General features: G+C 41.6%; 2 protein-coding genes across 2 annotated transcripts; both read right to left on the bottom strand.

Annotated features, from left to right (window-relative positions):
- Nucleotides 1-3617: 3617 nt before the first annotated feature.
- On the bottom strand, nt 3618-4556 carry LOC308276420 (olfactory receptor 7G2-like; the record flags this gene model as incomplete). The annotated part of the gene is made up of 1 exon (XM_080715158.1): nt 3618-4556. The coding sequence occupies one exon, from the start codon at nt 4554-4556 to the stop codon at nt 3618-3620; it is 939 nt and encodes a 312-aa protein (XP_080571284.1).
- A 16388-nt stretch (nt 4557-20944) lies between these two features.
- On the bottom strand, nt 20945-21886 carry LOC308276423 (olfactory receptor 7G2-like; the record flags this gene model as incomplete). Its single annotated transcript, XM_080715161.1, has 1 exon — nt 20945-21886. The coding sequence occupies exon 1, from the start codon at nt 21881-21883 to the stop codon at nt 20945-20947; it is 939 nt and encodes a 312-aa protein (XP_080571287.1). The 5' UTR covers nt 21884-21886.
- Between the last annotated feature and the right edge of the window lie 535 nt (nt 21887-22421).

Below are 22421 nucleotides of genomic sequence, written 5' to 3'. Positions count from 1 at the left end.
ATCCCAGTGCTTGGGAGGTGGAGACAGGAGGATCTCAAGTTTGAGGCCAGACTCGCCAACTTTGTGAGTCCCTCAGCAATTTATCAAGACCCTGTTTCAAAATGAAAAAGACCTTCGGAAATCTAGACAATGAAGGAGGTCCTATAAATGAGCAAATAAGGCGACCTAACTGAGGGGATGGGACGGGGGAGGAGGGAAATCCTCTAATGCTCATGATGTACATTAACAAACACATCAAAGCCAATCACTAGGCCAAACAGGAGAAGGAGGGAGGAGGAGGGAATGGGGCGGGTTGGGTAGGGGCTAATTGGGTGATGTGTGCATGTCTGTCTCCACCATCTCGTGCCCCATTAAGATGTCTGACTTAATGGAGTATGCACCAATAAAAAATTTTTTACAAAAGAGCTTGTAAGATAGAATGACTCTGGGTTAAAGTCTCAGCAGCATCACATAATAATAATAATAATAATAATAATAATAATAATAATAATAATACAGTATTTTATCTATTGCTTTTGATTTTAAATCTTATCATAAACCAAAATGGAGCAAATTGATGGAACGGGTTGTACAGGCTTACAAAAATGTGGGTGGCGATGTGTTAGGTTTCTAAGAAGTCACAGAGCGTGGATAGATGCTACAATACTGACAATCAAAAACGCATCACACTCAGCCGGGCGCGCCTGTCATCCCCGCATTTGGGAGGCTGAGACTGGAGGATCGCAGTTCGTGGACAGCCTCGGCTACTTAGTGAGGCCCTCTGCGACTTAGTGAAACCGTGTTTCAAAATAAAGAATAAAAATAGGCCGGGCGTGGTGGCGCACGCTTGTAATCCCAGCATTCCGGAGGCTGAGACGGGAGGATCACGGTTCGCGGACAGCCTCAGCTACTTAGTGAGGCCCTCTGCAACTTAGTGAGACCCGGTTTCAAAAATAAAGAATAAAAAATAGGGCAGGGGGTGTAGCTCAGAGGTCAAATGCCACTGGGTTTCATACCCAAACCCGCAAAAAAAAGAGAATAAAAATAAATAGGGCAGGGGTGTAGCTTGGAGGTCAAATGCCCCTGGGTTCCATCCTCAGACCTGCCCCCCCCACCAAAAAAAAAATTAAAAACCCATCACATTCACCCAGTTCCTCTCTGTATTTATTAGAATACATGAATTTAAGCTGAGTGTGGTGGTACACACCTCTAATCCCAGTAGCTGGGAGGCTGAGACAGGAGGACCTCAGATTCTAGGCCAGCTGCAGTAATTTAGCAAGACTCTGTTTCAGAACAAAAAGTAAAATAGTACTGGGAGTCTAGCTCAGAGGTAGAACTCCTCAGGGTTCAGTCCTCACTGTGCCCCCCCCCAAAGACTATACAAAATGGCATTTGGGGCCAATCCAAAGATTCGTGGATGAACTTTTCCTGTGCAAATACCACTTTAGGCCATTTACCTGTTATGATAGAAAAAAAAATATATATATGTATATATATATATATATATATAGTGTGTGTGTGTGTGTGTGTGTGTGTGTGTGTGTGTTGGTATTGGGGATTGAACCCAGGATATTTCTATCTGAGCCATATACCCACCCTTCTTATTTTTTAGTTTGAAACAGGCTTCCACCAGGTTGCTGAGAGTTTTGCTACATTGTCAGGCTGTCCTCAAATTTGCAATCCTCCTGTCTCAACCTCCCAAGTACTAGCATTACAAACGTGTTCCACCGTGTCTGGCTGGAAGGTCATATTCTGCAACGCGGGTCATTAGAATGTGGAAGCATGATTTGATGACCACCATTCAACATGTCAATAAGACATCTCTGTGACTCAAGGAAGTGCCTGTTGAGCACCCACAGGAGGGGTGCTCAGCTTCCCTTAGGCATGCTGTCCAGGTGCCACACACACACACACACACACACACACACACACACACACACACGGCAGCCTGAGAGGAAGATGTGTTAGAAGAGGCACAAGCTCATCTCTGAGACAACACGATCTCACCTCCCCAAGTCCTCGTAATGAGCAGAATTCCCTTTATTTTCTCAGCATATTAGAGGTAGGTTTTCTTTTTCTTTGACAGTGAGGTTACTAAGGATGTCTCAACATCATAAAACCAGGTCAACATCATCTCACACATGAGTATCATTAAACCATCTCGCATGTTATAATTATGTGAATTTTATAAATAATGAAACTGAATTTTATAAATAATAAAAAATGATCTCATAAGGATACCATTTTCCAGGAAATGCCTGTGTGTGTGTGTGTGTGTGTGTGTGTGTGTGTGTGTGTGTGTGTGTGGTGTGCTGCTAGGGATTGAACTCAGAGACATTCTACCTCCAAGCTACAGCCACCACCCTTTCTTTTTAATTTTTGCTTGAAAACAAAATCTCCATAGGTTTCTGAAAGTCTCTCTAAGTTGCTGAAGCTATGCTTAAGCCTGAGATCCTCCTGTCTCAGCCTCCAAGTACTGGGATTACAAAGATACATCACCATCCCCAGCCTCATTGTTTTTTATTTTTTATTTTGCGTGTGATACTGGGGGTGGAACCCAGGGGTATTCTACCTCTGAACTACACCTCTAGTCCTATTTTTTATTCTTTATTTTGAAACAGGGTCTCACTGAGTTGTAAAGGGCCTCACTAAGTAGCTAACGCTGTCCGTGGACTGAAGTCTTCCTGTCTCAGCCTCCCCAATGTTGGGATTACACGTATGGGACACCATGCCCGGCTGCCTTTTCTTAGTTGAGTATGAAAGGTCAGGCACATTAGCCCCACAGTAAGTTGACCAGTGGAATGAAATCTTCCTGATTCTAAACGTGAATAGGGTGAATCTAGCTTGTAAGTAGGACATTGGCTTTGTTCCAACCTTCCTCTATCCCATTTTCTTTTTACAAATTTTCTTCTTCCAGGCCAGATCCTTATTTAGTTTCATTTATCTATTTTTATAGCGGGTGTTGAACTCAGAGATATTTTATTTCTACATGGCATCTCAGGCTTTTCATTATTTATTTTGAAGCGGGGGTCTCCCTAGGTTGTTGTGAGTCTTGCAAAGTTACCAAGGTTGGCCTTAAGCATGTGGTCCTCCCATCTCAGCCTCCCGAGTACTGGGATAACAGTAGTGTGCAACTGTTTCTCCCAGATCCTTAAAAATTCATTAAACAGAGTCCCCATCTCAGGCTCTGGTTCTGTGATAGCAGAGAATTAAAACAGAACGCAGAGATAGAAATCAGTTGTCAAAAATCACAGAGCTGGGCAAAATACAAAGTCAGATTGAAGCCAGAGATGCACTGGTCATTGTATTCTGTTTTTTTAAGGGTCTGGGGATGGAACCCAGGGGCATTTGACCTCCAAGCTACACCCCCTGACCAATTTTTAATTCTTTATTTTGAAACCGGGTCTCACTGAGTTGCGGAGGGCCTCAATAAGTAGCTGAGGCTGTCCGCGAATCACGATCCTCCGGTCTCAGCCTCCTGAATGCTGGGATTACAAGCGTGGGCTGCCACGCCCGGCTGGTCATTGTATTCTTGAATCATTTTTGGAAGAATCTTGTGATGGGAGGGTCCAGCAGCTCACCAGGATGCCTGTCATTTTAGCTCATAGAAAAAGTTGCTGAATGCAGGGAAGGGGAAGTCACAGGAAAGAAGGCATCCCAGTGATGAGACGTCTTAGGGCCTCCTTCATCTCCTTGTTCCTCAAACTGTAGATAAAGGGGTTCAGCATTTGCGGGACCACAATGTACATCATCGAGGCCACAACATTCTTAGCTGAGGAGTCAGTGATGGCAGAACTTAAGTGCACCCCAAAACCTGTCCCATAGAATAAGGTCACAACTGACAGGTGAGACCCACAGGTAGAAAAAGCTTTATACCTCCCCTCTACAGAGGGCATCCTCAAAATAGAGGAGACAATTTTAGTATAAGAGAAAATAATCCCTAAGAGGGGAACACCAAAGAACATGTTACTCATTGAAAATATCAGGATGTGACTGACGAGGGTGTCAGAGCAGGCGAGCCTGAGGACTTGCGCGAGCTCACAGAAGAAGTGGGGGATCTCCAGGTGTGTGCAGAAGGACAGGTGCAGTGCCATCAGGGTGTGCAGCAGGGCATGCACGATGCTAAGGAGCAGTGACAGCAGGACCAGAAGGATGCAGAGGCTGGGGTTCATGATGACCGTGTACCTCAGCGGGTGACAGATGGCCACATAGCGGTCATAGGCCATCACTGCAAGGAGACAGTTCTCTAAACCACAGAAAATCAGGACAAAACACAGCTGGGAGAGGCAGCCTGCGTAGGAGATGCTCTGGTCCCGCGTCTGGATGTTCACCAGCATCTTGGGGATGGTGGATGTGCTCAAGCAGACGTCATTCAAGGACAGGTTGCAGAGGAAGAAGTACATGGGGGTGTGCAGGTGGGAGTCGGAGCTGACGGCCAGGACGATGAGCAGGTTTCCCAGGACGGTGACCAGGTACATGGACAGGAACAGGTTGAAGATGAGTGGCTGCAGCGCTGGGTCGTCTGTCAGTCCCAGGAGAAGGAATTTGGAAACAGCTGTTTGGTTCATGATTTCCATAATGCTGGTGAATCATAAGGAAAAAATGGGTGAGAATGAAATGAGTGGTTTCTGGAGGAAGCATAACCATATCACCTGGAGTGGTAGAAAGGAAAATTCTCGATAATCCTCTGGATAGACAGTTGACAAGCTCTGGGAGTGAGGACCCACCAAGTGTGTTTTGGCATACACCAGAGAGGAATTTGATATTTGTAAATTATTTATTATTTATTTATTTTTGGTGGTACTGGGGTTCCTGGAAACCTTTCTACCTCCGGGCTACACTCTCAGACCTATTTTTATACTTTTTTATTTGGAAACAGGGTCTCATAAGCCAGCAGGTCTTCGAACCTGTGCGATCCTCCTGTTTCCGCCTTTCAAGTGCGGGGATTACAAGCGTGCGCCACCATGCCCGGCTTGTAAATTATTTTTTAAGAAGCAGTGTGCATGGTGGCCCACACTTGTAATTCCAACATATGAGAGGTAGAGACTGGAGGATTGTGGTTCGTGGACAGCCTCAGGTACTTAGTGAGGCCCTCCATAAGTTAGTGAGACCCTATTTAAAAACAAAAGAATAAAAATAGGACTGGTGGTGTAGCTTGGAGGTAGAATGCCCCTGGGTTCCATCCCCAGTATCACAACAACAGCAGCAACAACAAAACAGTACCTTAAGCCAGGTGTGGCGGTGCATGCCTATAATTTCAGTTGGAAAATCCAATTTCTCGCTCTTTGGAAGACAGAGACTTACAAGATCACAAAGACTGGGTTTTCTAGGCACCCTAACAGGAGAGCCTGTTGAGAGCCGCGTTTTCCTCCTGGGAAGAGAGAAGGGCCTCTGTCAGTCACAGTCAGAGGGTGTCCCTCAGACCCTCATGCTGAAGGGCATGCAGCCTGCCTCAGTGTCCTTGGGAGAGGGACCAATCTCCAGTGGGACGAGAAGCCTGGGTGTCCTTATTTGTATCATGGAAACTGCCTGGGAATGTGTTCCTGAGCCTCGGGAACCTGCCTGGTGACCGTTTCACAACCTCCACTTCCCCAGCCAAGAGAGTGTGCATGTTAAGTACATGCATAATTTTTATTTGTGCAATAATGACTAGGGAGGGGGCTAAAAGTCTCAGGGAGTTACATTAAGGATGATAAATAAATAGAGCAAACACAGCCAGCACAGTTCTGAGCAGGCGGGGCTCTTTGACTGATATCTCTAATCGTGTGTGTGTGTGTGTGTGTGTGTGTGTGTGTGTGTGTGTGTGTGCACGCGCGCGCGCACGCATGTGTCTTCCATGAGTAATAGCACATGACACTTTTCTTCACTCAGAGGGAAGCAAGGGATCTAGGCATGGTGGCACATGCCTGTGATCACAGTCTTTGAGAGGCTGAGACAGGAGGATTGCAAGTTTGAGACTGGCAATCTCTTCAGAAAGTTGAAGAGATCCTAAACAATTTGACAAAACCCTGTTTCCAAATAAAAGATAAAACAGTGCAGGGAGTGTAGCTCAGAGGTAGAATGCCCCTGGTTCCAACCTAGTGCCAAAAACAAAACAAAAAGCCAAAGTGTTTTGAAAAAGCCATCATGTTTGAGAAGGGGCAGCTTTCTGTTTGGGAGGATAATGGTCCTTCTTCCTGCTGCTTTTCCAAAAGCAGGTGCCAGCAGGACATAGCAAGGGCCCTGTGAGCACTGGAGAGCATGTGCGGAAGGTGGAGGAGGTAGAGAGAGGCAGAGATGCTGTGGAGAGACGTTGCTCATCACCTCTGCACGCACTCCGCTTCCCTTGGAGAGGACCATAGCAAAACACCCACACTCATGTCCAAATCCATAAGGGACATTGAATTATCTGACTGGATTCACTGAGAAGGATGCTGAGGAGCCAATGTGGCAGCACATGCTTGTAATTCCAGTACTTGAGTGGCTGAGGAAGGAGGGTCACAGGTTCAAGGCCAGCCCCAGCAACTAAGCAAAACTGCCAGCAACCTAGCAAGACACTGTTTCCTAACAATATAATAAGGGCTGGGGTATAGCTTGAAGATAGAATGCCTCTGGATTCAATCCCCAGACTAAGAAATAATTTCAATAAAGGCTGCTGAACATCTCACCTGGAAGTTGGAGACAGACTTTGTTCCCGGGATGAGGAGGCAGGCCCACTGAGCTAGGAGTCCCAGAGTCTTTGGGAGAAGACCAACCTGAGGCTTGCTGCTTTTCCAGGGCTTTTGAGTGAGGTCTTCCTGCCCTGACTCCTGTAGTCTCTGTCTCCCTCGGGGCTGAATATCCAAAGCGCCTTATTATATAGAAAATCACTTTAGTTCTGATCCCAAGAGTATCATCCTGAAGGACCCAATGTGTAGACAGGAGGTGTTCAGGATGGAGGGTCTCCTGACACTGGGCCAGGTGTGCACTATCTAATTGCCACTGTTGCTTCTGTGTGCACCTCGCAAACACGCCACATTGAACATTCCTAGTGAACACCAGCCTTCCAACTGACATATGGCCATCCATGTCATCCTGTCAGGAAGCCTAATGGAGCCAAAGGTGCAAAAATAAAGATCACACACACACACACACACACACACACACACACATGATACAATTATAAAAAGAGCTAAGATATAAAATCGCAAGCACCCAGAAATGTAATAGGTATGTGAATGTGAACCTTAATATGTTCCCTATGTGTTTTCCATAAGATTTTGACAAGTTCTGCAACTTTCTGACCTTGGTGTTGGCTGATCCCGCATTGTGATAAGCCTGTTCCTCTCCTTCCCCCTCTCCCTCTCCCCTGCCCCTTTTTCTTTCACACCCAACTCAGCTGCTGTCACATGTGGATAAACCTGTTCCAGGTACTGGATGTGATACACCCTATTTTGAGTATCTTTAAGTGTCTTTTCCCTCTTATAGGAGGAAATGATGTGATGAAGATCTAATCTATGTGTGCAGGAAAAAATCTTGTTTTGGGGACTTCCGGGAAGATGGCAACCGAGAAAAGCGGGGCTAAGCCCCGCTAACAACCAATCTCCATTACCACAAAATCAACGCCTTTCATAGCCAGAAAACACCATCACCAGAGAAACAAAAAAATCACGAGGCTCCAGAGAGAAAGCGGACTGAGAACAGAGCTCAAGGCACAGAGGAGATACACCGGCCTCACGCCCGAGGACGCGGCAGCAGCACTTAACTGCCGGCGGCAGCGGCGAGTTCACCGGATGGCTACAGCAAGCCGAGGTGAGCCGCTGCGGAACAGCCAGGCAGGATTATTCGGCGCAGGGAGCATCTAAAGCTCCCAGTGGCTGAGCTCAGCACACGCTGCAGGGACTCAGAGTGGAACTCAAAACCAAGAAGAAATACACCAGCCTCACGGCCGAGGGCGTGGCAGCGGTGCCATATTGCCACCGGCGGCAGCAGCAGCGAATTCACTGACCAGTACAGCTACATCTGCGTACTCAACAACAGTGAGTCAAATTGCGGGCCACAGAGAAGAAATCCCAGTACTGTACTCCCTGGGACTTGACCCAGTGGGGGAGGGGCGGTGGCAGAGATATCACACTATAGGAGAACGTGCAACCTGGCACCCCCCACAGTCTAAAGCAGCCTCTATTGACTCCCTGGGTCAGAGACTCTGTGATACAACCCAGTAAAGGAGTAGTGGGGTCTGAGATACTACAGACTCAAGATCCAGAGCACCTTAAGTGAAGTCGTAGTGACCCAAGGGAAGAACCCAGAGAAGGCACAAAGTTCCAAAATCATGGGAAAGAGGAATAACACTGGAACAATAAATGCCCACAACCCCACAACATCAGAACCCGATAAAACAGAAAATCAGAGATTTCTAGAAGATCAAATCAGGAAAATAACTGTAGAAATAATAGAGGTGCTTCGAAAAGAATTCAGAGAGAGCCAAAAAGAGATAAAGGATGCAATTAATGAAGTAAAGGCCTCAATTCAAAGCACAAACAACCAATTAGACCACATAGAGAACAGAATCTCGCTCATAGAAGATGATCATTCCAAAAATGAACGCATAGTTTCTAATTTAGAAAAAAATATCCGACAGCAGGAATCTGACATTGAAGAAATATGGGCTCATTTTAAGAGAGCTAACCTAAGAATAATTGGAATAGAGGAGGGAAAAGAAGGTGAAACCAAAGGGATCAACAATCTCTTCAAGGAAGTAATAACAGAAAATTTTCCAAACATAGAGCAAGAGGTCGATACACAGATCCAGGAAACTTATAGAACTCCCTTTAGACAGGATCGGAGAAGAGGATCCCCACGCCACATAATTGTCAAAATGACCAATGTGGAAGCCAAGCAGAGAATCTTAAAGGCAGCAAAAACAAAGGGCCACGTGACATTCAGAGGCAAACCAATTAGAATCACTCCAGACTTCCCAAACCAAGTCATGAGAGCCAGAAGGGCTTAGAGTAACATATTCCAAACTCTGAAAGAAAACAACTTCCAGCCCCAAATTTCCTACCCAGCAAAACTTTCTATCAAATTAGATGGAAAAATAAGAAGCTTTCATGACAAACAGAAACTGAAGGAATTTATGTCTTCAAAACCAGCGCTAGAGAAAATACTCAAAGAGATTAACTACAAAAAAGAAATAGGTAACACACACCAGAACCAGAGAAACAAGATTTTCCATCTAACAGACAACTAAGATTGGTTATCTGTGGAGATTCATTATTTATGTTAGTCTTTTACCTATCTCTAAATGGTATTGTTTGCCTTTATTGTTGTTAATTTTTAGGATTTCTAGTTGGAATATTAATATAACTTCAGATATAGCATTTGGAAATATTTTATCCCATTCTATCAGTAACTTTTAACTCTGTTTACATTGTCTTTGGATATACAATATATTTTTTATTTTTTAGGGAGTTTATTTACCCTTTTGTTGCCTGTGCCATTGAAATCATATCCACGAAATCACTGCCAATTTCAATGTTGTGAGGTTTTATGACCCATATTTTCTTCTAAAATTTTATAGTCTTAAGATTTATATTTAGGTCTTTTATCTATTTTGAGTTAATATTTGTATATGGTATTAGGTAAGGGTCCAATTTTATTCTTTTTCATGTAATTATTATTTTTCAACAATATTTAGTTAAAAGATTAGTATTTCCTCCACCAAAAGTTCATGGAAACCTTGTCAAAAATAACTTGATAATGTATGGAAGAATTTATCTCTAGGCTTTTACTTAACTCAAATGGTTTATATATCTGCCTTTAGAACATACTACAATGTTTCAATTATTGTAGCTTTATATGGTTTGAAATCAGAAAATATACATCTTCTAGCTTTGTTATTCGAGATTGTTTTGGGTACCTAGAGTTCATATTCCATATCAGGATAGATTTTTTTCTGAAAAATAAATAAATATATGTATGATAATTTCACCTAAAAAAAGAAAAAATATTCTCTGGTAAGAAAGAAAGCAAAAAGAAATATTGAAATGTTATCTTTAAGTCATCAAAATCTTGGTATCAGACAAATGAAACTGTTATGTGAGATTATCAATGTTAATATTGGATAAATTGCTATAATACTAGATGTCAACCACTAAGCCAAGCATGGGAAGGAAGGATGGGGAGGGAATGGGGTGGGGATCGGGTAGGGGCTAACTGGGCGATATGTACATGTATGTCTACAAAATTATTTTCTTTATACCACTGTGATGTATGAATATATTGCACCAATAAAAAATAAATTTAAAAAATCTTGTTTTAAGGAGACCTATCTTAAATAAGTTATACCTGTCCTGATAATAATAATAAATATATTATGTGTTATGCAGATAATATAATACCACATAACCCTCCCAATAAACTCAGTATACATATGGTTCAGTAAATGTTTAAATATTTTCTTATTATAACACTTAACTATTTCTTCTGTGTAACAGGAAGAGTACTAGGGATTGAACTCAGGGCATTCTACCTCTGAACTACACCCTAAGCCCTATTTTATTTATTTTTTAATTTTGAAACAGGGTTCCACTAAGTTGCCAAAGGCCTGCTAATTTTCCTGCAATACTTCTATCATAGTCCCAAGTACTGAGATTTCAGGTGTGTGTCACCATGCTCAACTATTAACTGTTTCTTAAATATTTTCTTTAATCAATAGGGTCAAAGTATTGGATATAATTACACTTTGTTGTTTTATTTTTTATTTTCCTACCCCACTTCCTATTGTATGGTTTTAGCTTCAGTGTACATATTCTCTAAACACTACAGGCTACATATACAAGTTATGAGTTTCTGTTGTCAATATCATTGCAGGAAATTGCAGATCAACAGAGATGCTGTCAAATGGTGCCAAAGGTACCATTTTGGATGTAACAATGGCAAAAAGAGGCAGGAATTGTTACCACAACCAACTTAGTTCTATGGGGAGGTTGTGCTCAAGTAATGAAGACAGAAGTCATTGGCACAGGGAGAAAGACAGGAGCCCTACTGTCTGACTAGAGAGTGCAAAACATCTTTAGTGAAGAGTTAAGTTACTACTAAATCAGGTCAAAAGGAATGCAGGTCTCTGTCTCAACTTAAAGGCAAAAGCAAATTTCAGGTGGTGTCATGTCTTTAAAACTCAACTTGTACTTGTGGCGGTAGGTGCTACACCAGCACAATCTTGCCTCGCAGGTTTGGAAAAGGAAAACAAGGACCTGAAGTGAGCAGCTGCAGACCCATGGGTTGTAAGTCATCAGTTCTTCCTTTGCAAATACCAGCTACAAATTCCAGCAGCTGAGCTTACAAAGCCCTCTAGGGATCCAGAGTGGAGCTCAAACCAGAAAGAAACCTGCACCCCTTGTGGCTGAGGGCGCCACAGCAGCACCATCTTACTAGTGGCAGTCAAGCTCATTACATCTGCCAAAGATTCAGACCAGTGTGCACCAAAATCATAAGTGAAACTGCGGTCCTCACAGAAGAACTCCCATTGCTGCGCCCTCAGGGACTTGTGCAGCTGCGATAAACTCCCTGGGTCTGAGATTTTGTCGTTCAACCCAGTGAAGGAGTAGTGGTGGCTGAGAGTACCACACTCTTCAGATATCCAGAGCGGCTGTCAATAACACTATAAATGAAATCATGGTTCCGTGGGAGATCACCTGGCCTGGCACCCCCAGGGTATCCTGCAGCCCCGATAAACTCCCTGGATCTGAGACTTTGCATTACAACTCAGAGAGGTGGGAGTAGAGTCTGCTGTTGGACATAGCAGAGGCTCAGACAGACTCAGGCTCTGATCAGTGGAAAATGTGGGGGGAGACCTATGCTTAACATTAGACCTATGCTTAACTAGTAGAATCTCTGGGGTCATTACAGACCTACGGATCATGGTGAATGGTGAGAACTGAGACCAGCCCAGCTTTTGCTGTGGAGAACAAAGACTCTTCTGCTTACCTGCTGACACTTCTAAATTCCTACTACTAAGATTGGATCAGACATAATATCCACAAAAGATAAGATTCCAAAACATCAGCAAAACAAGCCCGAGAATCCTGAAAATATGAGAACTAGCAACTGTGAAGAAATAATGGAAATCATGAATACTGACCTACCAGAAAAGCAAGAAGGAGAATTCTGAATCCTGATTTTCATTATGATGAAAGACCTCAAAGCAAGTGTACAGGAAATAAAAGAGGAAATGGAGACACTAAGAAAGAATCAGAAAGAGGTCTGGAATGAAATGAAAGAGTCAATAAATGGAATGAAGACAGCAAAAGAAAGAAATTCTGGAAGATTAGATGAAATGGAAAACAGAATATCACTGTTAGAAGACAGTTCATTCAAAACTGAAAGCACAGTCAACAGCACATAAAAGTCCTTACAGCAAAAACAAAACAAAACAAAACAAAACAAAAAAAACCTAAACATCTAACAACTATGGGACAACATGAAAAGTCCTAATTTACAGATAAAAGGCATTGAAGAAGGGATAGAGGTACAGACCAAGGGTATTCGCAATCTCTTCAGAGAATAAGCTCAGAGAATTTTCCAAACATGAAAAGAGACTGGGACTTACATTTTTGGGAGACATACAGAACACCATTAAGACAAGATCAAAGAAGGACCTCCCCACACCATGTAATAATCAAAATGACCAACATAGAGGCCAAGGAAAGAATCTTAAAAGCAGGGAGAACAAAAGAATGGGTGACATATAGGGGCAAAACAATAAAAATCACCTCAGACTATACAACTCAAATCATGAATGCCAGGAGAGACTGGTAAGATGTGATTCAGAGCCTGGAAGAAAACAACTTCCAACCAAAATTGCTATATCCAGCAAAGTTATTATTCAAAATTGACAGAAAAAAGTGTTTCAAGATAAGCAGAATCTCAAAACATTAATAAATACAAAGCCAACACTAGAGAAAATACTTAAAGAAATAAACCATAAAAAAAGGAAACAAATTTCAGAACCAGAGAAGAGATGATCAGCAGGGTATCTAAGTAAAGAAGAAATAACATTATACCAAACAGAAGATAGAATACAAAATGACAGGAAACAGAAATCATATTTCAATAATGACACTGAATGTCAAAGGACTTAATTCACCAATCAAAAGACAAAGACTGACAATATGGATTAAAAAACATAACCCAAATATATACTGTTTGCAAGAAACTCACCTTACAGCCAAAGACAGTCACAGACTGAAAGTGAAAAGATGGAAAAAGATATATCATGCTAATGGAGACCAAAAACAGGCAGGGCTAGCAACATTGATATCCAACAAAACAGATTTTAAGCTAAAATACATCAAAAGAGACAAAGCAGGGCCCTTTATTTTATTAAAAGGAACAATTAACTAAGAAGACATAATGATAGTAAATGTTTATACCCCAAATCAAATGTGGGTGCAGCCACATTTGCAAAACAAACCTTTCTGGACATCAGGTCTCAAATAGACCCAAATACAATAATATTGGGAGACTTCAACACACCTCGCACACCACTGGATCAATCTGCAAGGCAAAAGATGAGTAAAGACTCTTCAGAACTAAAGAAAACTATAAACCAAATGGACCTAATAGACATATACAGAATATTTCAACCAGGAACAACAGAATAAACATTCTTCTCAGCAGTTCATGGAACCTTCTCCAAAATAGATCACATCCTGGGTCATAAAGCATGCAGCAGCAAATTCAAAAAAATGTAATATAAATCCCTACATCTTTTCAGACCATAATGGAATGAAAATAGAAACCAACAACAGAAACCCAAAATAAACCATTTAAATACATGGAGATTGAATGAAACACTATTGAATGACAAGTGAGTAAAATCAGAAATTAAGGGAGAAATAAAGAAATTTCTTGAAATAAATGAATATGGAGAAATAACTTACCAAATCTATGGGACACTTTGAAGGCAGTGTTAAGAGGAAAGTTTATAGCATTGAGTGCCCACATAAAATGAACAGTAAACAACCTAATGACACAACTCAAGGACCTAGAAAGACTGAAACAGTATAATCCCAAAGCCAGCAGAAGGCAGGAAATTATTAAAATCAGAGCAAAAATAAATGAAATAGAGAACAAAAAACAATTCAAATAACCAACAAAACAAAAAGCTGGTTCATTGAAAAGATTAATAGGATTGACAAACCCCTGGACAACCTAATCAAAAGAAAGAGAGAATCAACTCAAATTATTAAAATCAAAAATGAAAAAGGAGATATAACCACAGAGAGAAGGGAAATTCAAAGGATTATCAGAAACTATCGTGAAAATTTATACTCCAATAGACTGGAAAACAAGGAAGAAATCGATAGATTTCTAAGCACATATAACCTACCTAAGCTGAACCAAGAGGACATAGCAAGCCTAAAGCAACCAATAGCAAGCAAAGAAAAGAAACAGCAATAAAAATTCTGCCATCAAAGAAAAGCCCAGGCCCTGATGGGTTTCCAGCTGAATTCTACAAAACCTTCAGTGAAGAACTAATCACAATACTTCACAACTTGTTCTGGGAAATTGAAAGAGATAGAATTCTCCCAAATTCCTTTTACAAGGCCAGTATCACATTAATCCACAAACCAAATAAAGATGCCTCAAGAAAGGAAAATTACAGACCAATATCCTTGTTGAAAACATATGCAAAAATTCTAAACAAAATACTAGCTATACACATTCAAAACCATATCAAGAGAATTGAGCACCACAACCAAGTCGGTTTCATCCCAGAAAAGCAAGGCTGGTTCAACATATGCAAATCAATACATGTTATTCACTACATAAATAGAACTAAGAACAAAAACCACATGATCATATCAATAGATGCTGAAAAATCATTTGACAAAATCTAACACCCATTCATGTTAAAAACACTGCAGAAATTTGGAATAGAAGGAACGTATTTCAACACCATTAAGGCAATATACAATAAACCAAAGGCCAACATCATACTGAATGTGGAAAAACTGCAAGAATTTCCTCTAATAGCAGGAACAAGACAAAGATGCCCACTATCACCACTCCTTTTCAATATAGTCCTTGAGACTCTTGCCACAGCAATAAGACAAGAGAAGAAAATCAAAGAATTCAAGTAAGAAGAGAGGAATTAAAACTATCCTTATTTGTGGATGACATGATCCTTTCTCTAGAACTCAACCAAAAGACTACTAGAGCTGACTAACCAATTCAGCAAAGTTGCAGGATACAAAATATATCTAAAGAAATCAGTTGCTTTTCTATATGCCAACAATGAATCCACAATGAAAGAAATAAAAAAAATTTCCATTCACTATAACCTCAAAACCAATAAAACACCTAGGAATAACTAATAACCAAAGATATAAAAGACCTCTACACAGAAAACTCTAAACATTAAAGAAAGAAATTGAAGAAGACCTTGGAAGATGAAAAGATCTCTCATGATCATGGATAGGCAGAATAAATATAATCAAAATGTCCATTCTGCCAAAAGTGATCAACAGATTCAATGAAATTCCTATCAAAATACCTACAACATTCTTCATAGACCTAGAAAAATCAGTCATGAATTTTATATGGAGGAAAAAAAGACCCAGAATAGCCAAAATAATGCTCAGCAATAAGAATCACTCAGGAGGCATCACAACACCCAACTTTAAATTATACTATAGAGCAATAGTAGTAAAAAACAGCATGGTATTGGCACAACAGGCATACTGACCAGTGGAACAGAATATAAGATACAGAAACAAACCCATACATGTATAGTCAATTAATCTTTGACAAAGGGGCCAAACTCATACACTGGAGAAAAGACAGCCTTTTCAACAAATGGTGCTGGGAGAACTGTCTATTCATTTGTAGAAAGATGGAACTAAATCCTTACCTCCCACTGTGCACAGGGGTCAACTTGAGTTGGATCAAAGACTTGGAAGTTAGACCAGAGACTCTGATGTTATTACAGGAGGACATAGGCTCAAAATTCCAACATATAGGCACAGGCAGTAACTTTCTCAATAAGACCTCCAAGAGCAGGAAATTAAAGCAAGAATTAATATGTGAGATGGCACCAAACTAAAAAGTTTCTTCTCCTAAAAGGAAACCATCAAGAACCTAAAGAGGAAGCCTACAGAATGGGAGAAGATCTTTACCAGCCACCACTCAGATAGAGAGCTAATATACCGAATATACAAAGAGCTCAAAAGACTCTCTACTAACAAAACAACCCAATCAAGAGATGGGCAACTGAACTGAATAGACACTTCACAAAAGAAGAGATTCAAATGGCCAATAGATACATGAAAAGTTGTTCAACATCATTAGCCATTAGGGAGATATAAATCAAAGCTATACTGAGATTCCATCTAACCCCAATCAGAGTGGCAAGCATAAAGAAGTCAAATAACAACAAATGCTGGTGAGGAAGTGGGGAAAGAGGAACTCTTTTACACTGTTGCTGGGAGTGCAAACTAGTTCATGGAGATCAGTGTGGAGATTCCTTAGAAAACTTGAAATGGATCCACCATATGATCTGGCTATACCACTCCTGGGTATCTTTCCAAAGGAGTTGAAATCAGAGAGCTACAGTAACATATGCATACCCATGCTCATAGCAGCACAATTTGTAATAGCCAAAATATGGACCCAACCTAGGTATCCATAAACAGATGCATGGATTGAAAAATTATGGGAAATACACACAGTGGAATTCTACTCAGCAATAAAGAAGAACAAAATCATGTCATTCGCAAGAAGATGGAAAGACCTGGAGAACATTATGTTAAGTGAGATCAGCCCAGCACAGAGAGGGGACATATGTTTTCTCTAATATTCCCAAACTAGAGAGTATTAATACCAGAGGGACTCTAGATAATGTAGGGGAAACCTCAGCAGGGCTGAAATGGAAGAGTAGAAGATGAAGAAGGCTAAGGTTAATTAATGGAGGAGCTATATTAGAATATGTGTAAAAGTATGAATGTAGCATGGTTAACTTGGACACTCATTGTTGGGAGAGGATGAGGGGGAAGTGTGGGGTGGGGGTGGACTCCAAGCACAGTTGGAATGTGTGCCTTTTCAATATGATCCACATAAAAAACTCAACTTGCCTTGAGGTACAGATATCATTATCAAGAATTATTGAGAGTAGAACTTTAAAGGAAAATACTGAAATAATGAAGCATTGGTAACCTGAGCACTTGCTTCCATCCATTGTAAGAATGATGCAAAGTGAGCCACATAAATGAAGTAGTAATCCATATAACTAAAAAGGGATTGCCTTTCCCACTAAATAAAGAACATTTGCACTTCGCAAAAAGGCAAAGACTTCAATGGAGATACCTGAAACACGGATAAGTGTTTCATGTAAGTGGCTCATAAAATACGTGAAAAGACACTGTACCTCAAAAAAGAGAATTATAAAACAGGTGTGGTGGTGCATGCTCAAAACCCCAGTACTTTTGAGGATGAGACAGGAGGATAGTAGGTGCACAGCCTCAGCCTCAGCAACTTCGTGAGACCCTTTGAAATTTAATGAGGCCATTAACAACTTAGTGAGACCCGGTTTCAAAACCAAACAAAATAAAAGGGGTGGGATGTGGTTTTTCCATGTTAATGAAAATATTTTGTGCTGATTCACAAACTGGAATCCTCACTGTGCACATAAATTAGTTCTTCCACAAGACAACTCCTTGGCACTGCACGAGGGCAGGAATTTATACTGTTATAGTTAATCCTTTCACCCTAAGAATAAAACTGTCTTACGTGTCTGCCAGATATGTTGTACAGAATATTCAATCACATTTATTTGCAATAAAAGCACACTAATTTCATCAATATCAGAAAGAATATTGCCTTTATTGTTGCCATGTATCATGTACTAATAGAACTGAAGATGAACAAGACCTGCTACACCAACAACAAATGGACTGTCATTAGCAAGTGACAAGTAATACAGAAAGAACTTGTGGTCTCAGAGCTGCATCAATGACAAAAATGTTGGCATGTTTAGAGGTGCCAACAGTGATGTGGTACCTTGTACATTGAGTCTCATATCTAAGTGCACAGTAAGATGGTAAGTCTCATATCTAAGTGGCTCTGGGCTGAGATGTAGCTCAGTGGTGGAGGACTTGCCTGCTCCCATGAGGCTCTGGGTTCCATGCCAACATCACAAAGACAAAATAAAAATCAGCTGACTTTATCAAGTTTCTGTCTCTACTTCTGCTTTACATATAAGAATACAGGAGGCTGGGCATGACTGTCATCCCAGTACTTGAGAGGCTGAATCAGGAGAACAACCTCAGCAACTTAGCAAAGATTCTGTTTCAAAATGAAAATAAATGAAAAGGCTGGGGTGTAGCTCAGAGGCAGGCTCCCCTGGGTTTAATTGCAAAAAGCACCAACAGCAAAAAAAAAAAAAAAAAAAGAAAAAAAAAGAAAAAAAAAAAAAAGAACCGGTCCTTGGAAGAGACCACGCCTTGGAAGAGACCATGTGGTATAGGGCACAGTGATGTTCTGTACCTGGAGCCACACATGAAGTCCTTGTAATGGATGATAATCCTCTTTGCTGTCTTCATGTAGAGGTTGTATTTCCTGTTCTATGAGAAGTGTCTTTCAAGAGTTCCTCCTATGACCCATTTCTCCCTAACTCTCACATATTAGGGAAAGCATCTGATTTCTTATTTTTTGTGACTGACTAATCTCACTTAGCATAATGTCCTCCAGTTCCATCCATTTCCCTAAAAATGATGTAATTGAGTTTTTTTTTATGGCTGAGTAAAATCCATATAGCGGAGCAAACAAGACAATCTAAAGGAGGAAAAAGGAGGGCGGAAAGAGGAAAATCTCTAAAACACACAATGTACTTAAACATATCGAAGTCAATCACTAACCCAAGCAAGGGAGGGAGGGACGGGGAGGGAATGGGGTGGGAATTGGGTAAGGGTTAAATCAGCGATGAGTACATGTTTGTACACACAAGTTTTTTACCCCAATATGTTGTATGAATATAATGCACCAATAAAAAAAATAAAAAAAGAAGTGTCAACAGCTTTATGAACAGGGTCTTGATATCACACAACCAGCCAAACAGCAGGGTAACATGATTGTTTGAATTTTGTAGTTATGTAAATGATCAGGGTACTTGATAACTTGACCTCATAATGGGCTCAGAGTGCTTAGGTGTGAACAGTCTGCTCAGTTGCTCTTGGTAGGTTCACCTGTGAGACGCAGCTCATATTGCCCCAAACGTGCTCAGGCTGAGAAGTCTCTACAGATGACCTGGACCTGGGCAAGCCTTCCTCTCCTGACCACCTTCCTCAACTCTCCTTCTGAGACATGTCCATAAAACTTTTAGGGGTTCCATAGAACTCAGCAGATCCTGATGAAGCCAAAGAAAGTGTGTGTGTGTGTGTGTGTGTGTGTGTGTGTGTGTGTGTACATCTATCTATTATCTATCTATCTATCTATCTATCTATCTATCTATCTATCTATCTATCATCTATATGCATGCATATGATACTAGGGATTGAACCCGGGAGGGGGGTTCTACCTCCAAGCTACACCCTCCTGCCCTTTTATTTATTTATTTTTGGTGGTACTGGGGTTCATGGAAGCCCTTCTACCTCTGGGCTGCACTCCCAGATCTATTTTATATTTTTATTTGGAAACAGGGTCTCTTAAGCCAGCACGGCTGGCTTCGAACCTGCGCAATCCTCCTGTCTCCGCCTCCCAAGCATGGGGATTACAAGCGTGCGCCACCACGCCTGGCCCCCCTGCTCTTTTAAATTTTTATTTGGAAACAGTATCTTGCTAAGTTGGTAAGGATGGCATTGAACCTGTGGTCCTCCTTTCTCAACCTCCCAAATACTGAGATTATAGGTGTGTGACCACCACACCCGACTCAGAGCAACGATACAGAAGCTAGAGACTGAATTATTTGTCAAATAGCATGGACCTGTATGAGAACCAGAGATAAGACTGCAGAGCAGGTGGAAGCATCTTAGCTATCACATTGTCACAGTCATGCAACCACAGGGAGCTTTATTCTGCACTTGGCCCCAGTGTTGCTTAAGTCTTTCCCCAGCTTGTCCACCTCTCCCATCTCGCTTTTTTTTTTTTTTTTTTAAGACTGGACCCCAACAAAATGTGCTATGACGAGAACCCCTTACTTCAGCTCTACTTCTATTGCAGAGCTAGACAGAAACAATCTGAAGTGTGAGAGGGAGTTGAAATGCCTCTGGCTGTGTTGGGTTTTTTACCATTTTGGAAGCAGAAGTGATCAGTATTCTGGCTCATTGGGAATCCTGCACTTTGTCTTAATCTGGAAAGGAGAGTAAAAACCAAATGAGAAACTGGGTGTGGTGGTGCACACCTGTAATCCCAGTACATAGGAGATTGAGACAGGATAATCACAGGTTCGAGGCCAGCCTCAGCAACATAATGAGACTCTCAGCAACCTGCCAGGACCCTGTTTCAAAACACAAAATAAGCTAGAAATGAGCATATAAACCTACATCTGGACCAACACAATACTCAATACTTGCAAACATGTATCACAACACACGGACAAATTAATAGAAGTAGATAAGGTCAGTCCTGAAAGAGTTAAATAAAACCTTAATATATTATTGTTTCTAACCATCTATCTCATTATTAGCTTATTTCTCATACCTTGCAGCATAATCTACACATTCAGTCCTCAAAGGGCTTATTTTACAAACTGTGTGCCTGTAAGGTTTATTAGCAATAAGATAGAAAGTTGAGTAAGTTTATATCATAATTTTGTGAAAAACAGAAAGAATATGCTCAGTTCCATATTTCATCCACGAAAAACCTGCAAGGTGGGCAGTTGCAAGGAATAAATAAAAAGAAGTGTAAACCATTGTAAAAAAAAACCCTCACAAAATAAAAACAGGCAGGGTGTATCTTGGAGGTAGAATACCTCTGGGTTCAATCCCCAAAACAGAAAGCAAATGACACATCATAGGAGGGAAATCATCCTACTGATAAGCTTCCCCAATGCGCCCTTCATGTCCTTGTTCCTCAGGCTGTAAATGAAGGGGTTCAGCATTGGAGGGACCACAGAGTACATCACGGAGGCCACCGCAATCTTCCTGGGCGAGTCAGTCACCGCCGAGCTGATGTACACCCCCAAACCTGTCCCATAGAACAAGGTGACAACAGTTAGGTGGGACCCGCAGGTGGAAAAGGCTTTCTGCTTTCCTTCTGAGGATGACATTCTCAGGACAGAGGACACGATGTGAGTGTAAGAGAAGATGATTCCAGAGAGGGGAACACCAAGAAAAATACAAGATGCTACATAGATCAGGACGTTATCGAGGAGGGTGTCAGAGCAGGCGAGCCTGAGAACCTGAGCAAGCTCACAGAAGAAGTGGGGGACATCCAGGCGTGTGCAGAAGGACAGCCGCAGCAACATCAGAGTGTGCAGCAGGGCGTCTGAAATGCTTATGCACAGAGAGACCAGAACCAGCAGGACACAGAGGCAGGAATTCATAAGCACTGTGTACCGCAGGGGGTAGCAGATGGCCACGTAGCGGTCATAGGCCATTATTGCTAGGAGAAAATTTTCCAAGACTACAAAAATTACGACAAAGCAGGCCTGGGAGAGGCAGCCTGCGTAGGAGATGCTCTGGTCCTGCGTCTGGATGTTCACCAGCATCTTGGGGATGGTGGATGTGCTCAAACAGATGTCATTCAAGGACAGGTTGCAGAGGAAGAAGTACATGGGGGTGTGGAGGTGGGAGTCGGAGCTGATGGCCAGGATAATGAGGAGGTTTCCCAGGATGGTGACCAGGTACACGGATAGAAACAGGCTGAAGATGAGTGGCTGCAGTGCTGGGTCATCTGTCAGTCCCAGGAGGGAGAATTCAGAAACAGCTGTCTGGTTTTTGGGCTCCATGTTGCTGGTGAATGTGATGGAGAAGATCATACAGTGTATGGAATGATGATAGAAAGGCTTGGCCCTCAATCCCAGCTCACAGCTGATGCATCCCAGGGGTGAAAACCAGCTGTCCGTGCTTCAGCCCATCCTCTAGATGGCTATTGGGGATAACGAATCTTGAAAAACAGTTTAAAACAAGACTATCTCATGAGTACTTCAAAGAGAAGAGAATATTCAGAGATTTTCCTCGGCCTATTTCTCCCAGCACACATCTCCATTTATTCATCTTTTCCTCTCCTGTCAGTTGACATCAAATTTACAGAATGCCAATTCTCTTCCACACATTATGCTATGTGCTGAGAGATGAACACAGGTAAGACATGGCTTTAATTTTAAACAATTTTTAAATTTTTTATTTTTTTGGTGGTACTGGGGGTGGAACCCAGGGGTTATACTCCCAGACCTATTTATACTTTATTTGGAAACAGGGTCTCACCAAGTTGCTAAGTAGCTGAGGCTGGTTTCAAACCTGTGCTATCCTCCTGTCTCAGCTTCC

The sequence above is a fragment of the Muscardinus avellanarius genome (assembly GCF_963383645.1).
Source record: "Muscardinus avellanarius genome assembly, chromosome: 18".
In the NCBI taxonomy this organism is placed as follows: domain Eukaryota; kingdom Metazoa; phylum Chordata; class Mammalia; order Rodentia; family Gliridae; genus Muscardinus; species Muscardinus avellanarius.
Note: the sequence above shows the minus strand (reverse complement) of the source record. Positions and strands in the feature narration are given on the sequence as shown.